Source organism: Propithecus coquereli, unplaced genomic scaffold (genome assembly GCF_000956105.1).
Source record: "Propithecus coquereli isolate 6110/MARCELLA unplaced genomic scaffold, Pcoq_1.0 Scaffold4, whole genome shotgun sequence".
Taxonomy (NCBI): domain Eukaryota; kingdom Metazoa; phylum Chordata; class Mammalia; order Primates; family Indriidae; genus Propithecus; species Propithecus coquereli.
Genome location: NW_012149729.1, coordinates 13,664,084 through 13,668,140, shown reverse-complemented (window position 1 = coordinate 13,668,140; position 4,057 = coordinate 13,664,084). Strand labels below are relative to the sequence as shown.

Here is a 4,057-nt window from a genome sequence, read left to right as displayed (position 1 = left end):
TACATTTAAAAATAATTTCATTAATTTAATAATTGGCAATATAGTATTAACAATGGATTACCAGTTAAATCAGCATAAGTACAAATAATTTTGTATACAGAGTATGCTTCTGAATTACTTACACCAATGATACAATGTCACCACGTTGTACTTCAAAATTCCTTACTTTCCAGTGATTCAAGAGTACCACGTCAGATGACTGACTCCCCCCAGGATTCAAAGAAGGCTAGAAAATAAGGAGAAAGAGACACATCTATCATTTGTATTTTTCAATCTTCATGGTTCCTTGCACTTCATAGCTTGAGTGGAGTGCAATAAAACACTTCTAATACAGTACCTTTCAATAAATTGCCGTTCTAAAGTAACTGCAAACGATGAGTTTTCAAAAAGGCTCATCGGGATTCTTCACATATGAGCCAGAAAAAAATAAATTACCAATACTTATTTGAAAGGAAAATGTGCTAGATATTCAAATCTTTACTAAACTCCAATAAAGAGGTATGGAAAGCTTTAAGAAGGATTTAAAAATATGAGGAAGAAGTGAGTCAAAGCTTCCAACACAATATTGAGATAGGATCTAATTCCACAGCGGTACACATCATTGTTCCAAGTGGGCAAATGAGGACATAATCTCAAATGAACCAGAAAAACACCCATATGAAGAACTGAAGGGAGCAAAAACAACCGGTGGTGGGACAATCATAAAAAATGTAGGGATTTCCCACCTTGACCTCCCTTTTCTTGAGAAAGTATGTACCGAGGATCCTGGTCCCAGTTTGAGCCTAATACTTGGCCTCCATCCTAGGATTCAGACAACTCTAGCTAGCTGTGCCTGAGGATTAATGGAGCAAGAACTGAGAAACATTTAAACAAGAATTTATCTGAAGGTCAGGAACCTTATCGGCACAAAAATTTGATTGGGAAACCATGAAGCCAACATATCTGTCATTCGGACAGGGGCATAGACAAAGCTAATGGAAAACAAATCTGACACCTGAGGTGAGAATGGTGAGACAAAAAAATAAGAAAAACTAAGAGAATTTTCTCACTATTGACTCTCTGAAAATGCCCCCATGGGAAGCAGTCATTTCTGTGGTGAGGGGACAGGTGCTAAACTGAGGCTCTCTGCCTTCACTGAGGTGCTGATGACAGCAGCAAGTGGAGACATGACCACGGCAAGTTGGGCAGAAGTGAGGAACACAGTGAACATCAGGCAACAGCCATTCCCTGGAGCAGTAGAGACGTACCCTTTTGTGAAGATTCTTGGAATTATCTGTAGATTTTCTACAAAGCAAGCATGGGTAAAAATGTCAAAATTCTGCATGGAGGCTAATGATGGCCAGACATACTAAATACATACTTATTTTTGACTCCTCAGGTTTTGTGGCCAAAAAAAAATATTGATTATTCTTGGACATGTCAAACATTCCCAGAACTTCTACCAACTTCTGTATGTGATAATGCCTAAATCTCTTAGTTTTGAATTCCCTCCTAGTGATTTCACCTGACTATAGTCACTTGACACAAAATTCAACATGATTACAATGGAATGTCATTTCCTTCCAAATAAAAAGTCTTCTTCCTTATTTTCTTATGTCCTATTTACCCTTTTCCTAGTCAACCAGCTTAAAATGGTAGTTATCTTTTCACTTCGTATCAACCAGTCACAAGCTGAAGGGATTTTTTAAAATCGTAATGTCTTTCACCTATGGCACATCTTTTCTCTCCTCTCTACCGTCATCATATCTCGAGCACCAATCATCACATAATTCACGACATATCCACATGAATCAGTCTCTCGCCTCCAACTCAGAAAGAAACAATTCCATTTCTTCCCAGCTATATGATCTTGAGCAAGTTACTTAACTTTATTATGCCCTTCTTTACTAGTAAAATGATGACAATTAGTAACTATTACCTACTAATTAAATATTAATAATAGCCAATATCAACTGAGTGCTTACCATGTGCACTGTTCCGATAATAATGTCCAGACGTACTAAGTGCTTACCATGTGCAAGACACTGTTTAAGGGTTTTACAAATACAGTTGACACAGGTTTGAACTACACAGGACCATTTATACACAGATTTATTTCAATAAACGTTACACTACTGTGCCTGCCTCTCCTTCCACCTCCTCCACCTCTTCTGCCTCTGCTAGCCCGAGACAGCAAGATCAACCCCTCCTTTTTCTCCTCCTCCTCCACTTACTCAATGTGAAGATGATGAGGATGAAGACCTTGACCTTTATAATGATCTACTCCCACTTAATGAATAGTGTATATATTTTCTTTTCCTTATGATTTTCTAAATGACATTTTCTCTTGTTTTTTTAATCAGAGGTGCCACTATATAATAACATTTTCTCTTCTCTAGGTTACTTCGTTGTAAGAATACAGTACATAAAACATATGAAATGTGTGTTCAACTGTTTATGTTATGAGTAAAGTAGATTTTCAACTGGGGGTAGGGAGTGTCGGTACCCCAACCCTCTCATTGTTCAAGAGTTAACTGTACTAACTTACTTGGTGAGATCATTCATTTAAAGTGCTTACATTAGTTCTTAGTCCACAGTTAACCTCTCAATAACTTCTATTATTGATATGACTACACCACAATTTTATTTATGGGCAGTTTTGTATACTTTCCCAGGTTCCTCCTCAGGCTCTACAGCTAATGAGGAACAGAGTTGACACAGTAGGATAAGTCCAGGGCTTTACCGGGTCATGGTGCTAGGAAATGGAGCTCTTGTCATCACAACAGTAGAGTTAGATTGAAAGTTGAGCTTCCACAAGGGTTCATTCTCTTTCATTCACATTTTTAATCACATTCTCTAACTCCCTCTTCTTCTCTGTCTTTGAGTTCAGTATCTGCAGGTACTCTTCTTTATGTCTTTGTATTCTTCCTCCTGTGTTACTGATGCAGTAAAGGTGGCTTAAGGGGAAACCATCAGGGTTCTAAACCATAAAGAGAAAATCTCCTTCCCATTGCACTTTCACTGTGATCATTGTTTTCCTTGCCATCAGAATAATGAGGAACAAAGGTGATTTAATTATTCCTGACTGAGGCAGGGGCGTGGTGGCTCATGCCTGTAATTCTAGCACTCTGGGAGGCCAAGGCAAGAGGATTGCTTGAGCACAAGAGTTTGAGGTTGCTGTGAGCTAGGCTGACTCCATAGCCCGGGCAACAGAGCAAGACTCTGTCTAAAAAAAAAAAAAAAAAAAAAAATTATTCCTGACTGCTCTTTCTTGGCCTCTTTTACTGGTGTTTTCCAGAAGTTTGTAACTACAACCCATAAAAAGAAATGCATTTTACACCATACCCAGTACACATACGCACAAAAAAATCTGAATAAAATTTTATAATAATTAACTTTACTACATACACTGTAATATTTTCTATTCACTCCTAATCTATGTTTTTAAAATTCTGCCTATAACCAACCATATTGATTTCATATCCACTATATTGATTTTGCAACCTACTAATGGGTTGCAATCTATGGTGTTAAAATCATGGCTTTAACATGATTTTTCTTCAACCACTATCCTATAAAAAGTTGTTTTTTCCCAGAATTCTACTTGCAGGTCTTTCATCTGTCTTTAAATTCCTTCTCTAGACAATCTCATCCATATTCTCAGTTTCAAATGCCATCCATATACCCATGACTCCTACATACACAGGCCCAAATCATCTCCTCCTTCTCTATACGCAATTCACAGCACTTCATATGACAACACTTAACATACTGCAATGTGATTTTTGTTTACATGTCTATATTTGCAACTAAGCAGGAAGGACTTTTTATCCATTATTGTTAATACCCTCATTAAATTCATACTCCAAAACCAACTGCTTTTGTGAGCTTCAAGCACATATTTCCAACCAGTTACTGAGCACCACATCTGATCGGGTCATTCCCTTGTTTAAAATCCTTATTAGCTTCCTACCACCTTTACTCTAAAGACTGTCCTTAAGATAAAAATAAAAACACATGATCTTCAGGACCCTCTCAATACCCACTTATATAGTTCTGCTAGTTAAACTCAACAAGT

At 37.4% G+C, this 4,057-nt stretch overlaps 1 protein-coding gene across 1 annotated transcript in view; it reads right to left on the bottom strand.

Moving 5' to 3' along the window:
• Positions 1 to 4,057, bottom strand: part of IMMP2L (IMP2 inner mitochondrial membrane peptidase-like (S. cerevisiae)) — a 1,121,063-nt gene that overhangs the window by 996,923 nt on the left and 120,083 nt on the right. The window contains exon 4 of the mRNA XM_012652788.1: positions 123 to 226. Within this exon, the coding sequence (XP_012508242.1) occupies positions 123 to 226 (104 nt within the window). The remainder of the gene's footprint in view (positions 1 to 122; positions 227 to 4,057) is intronic.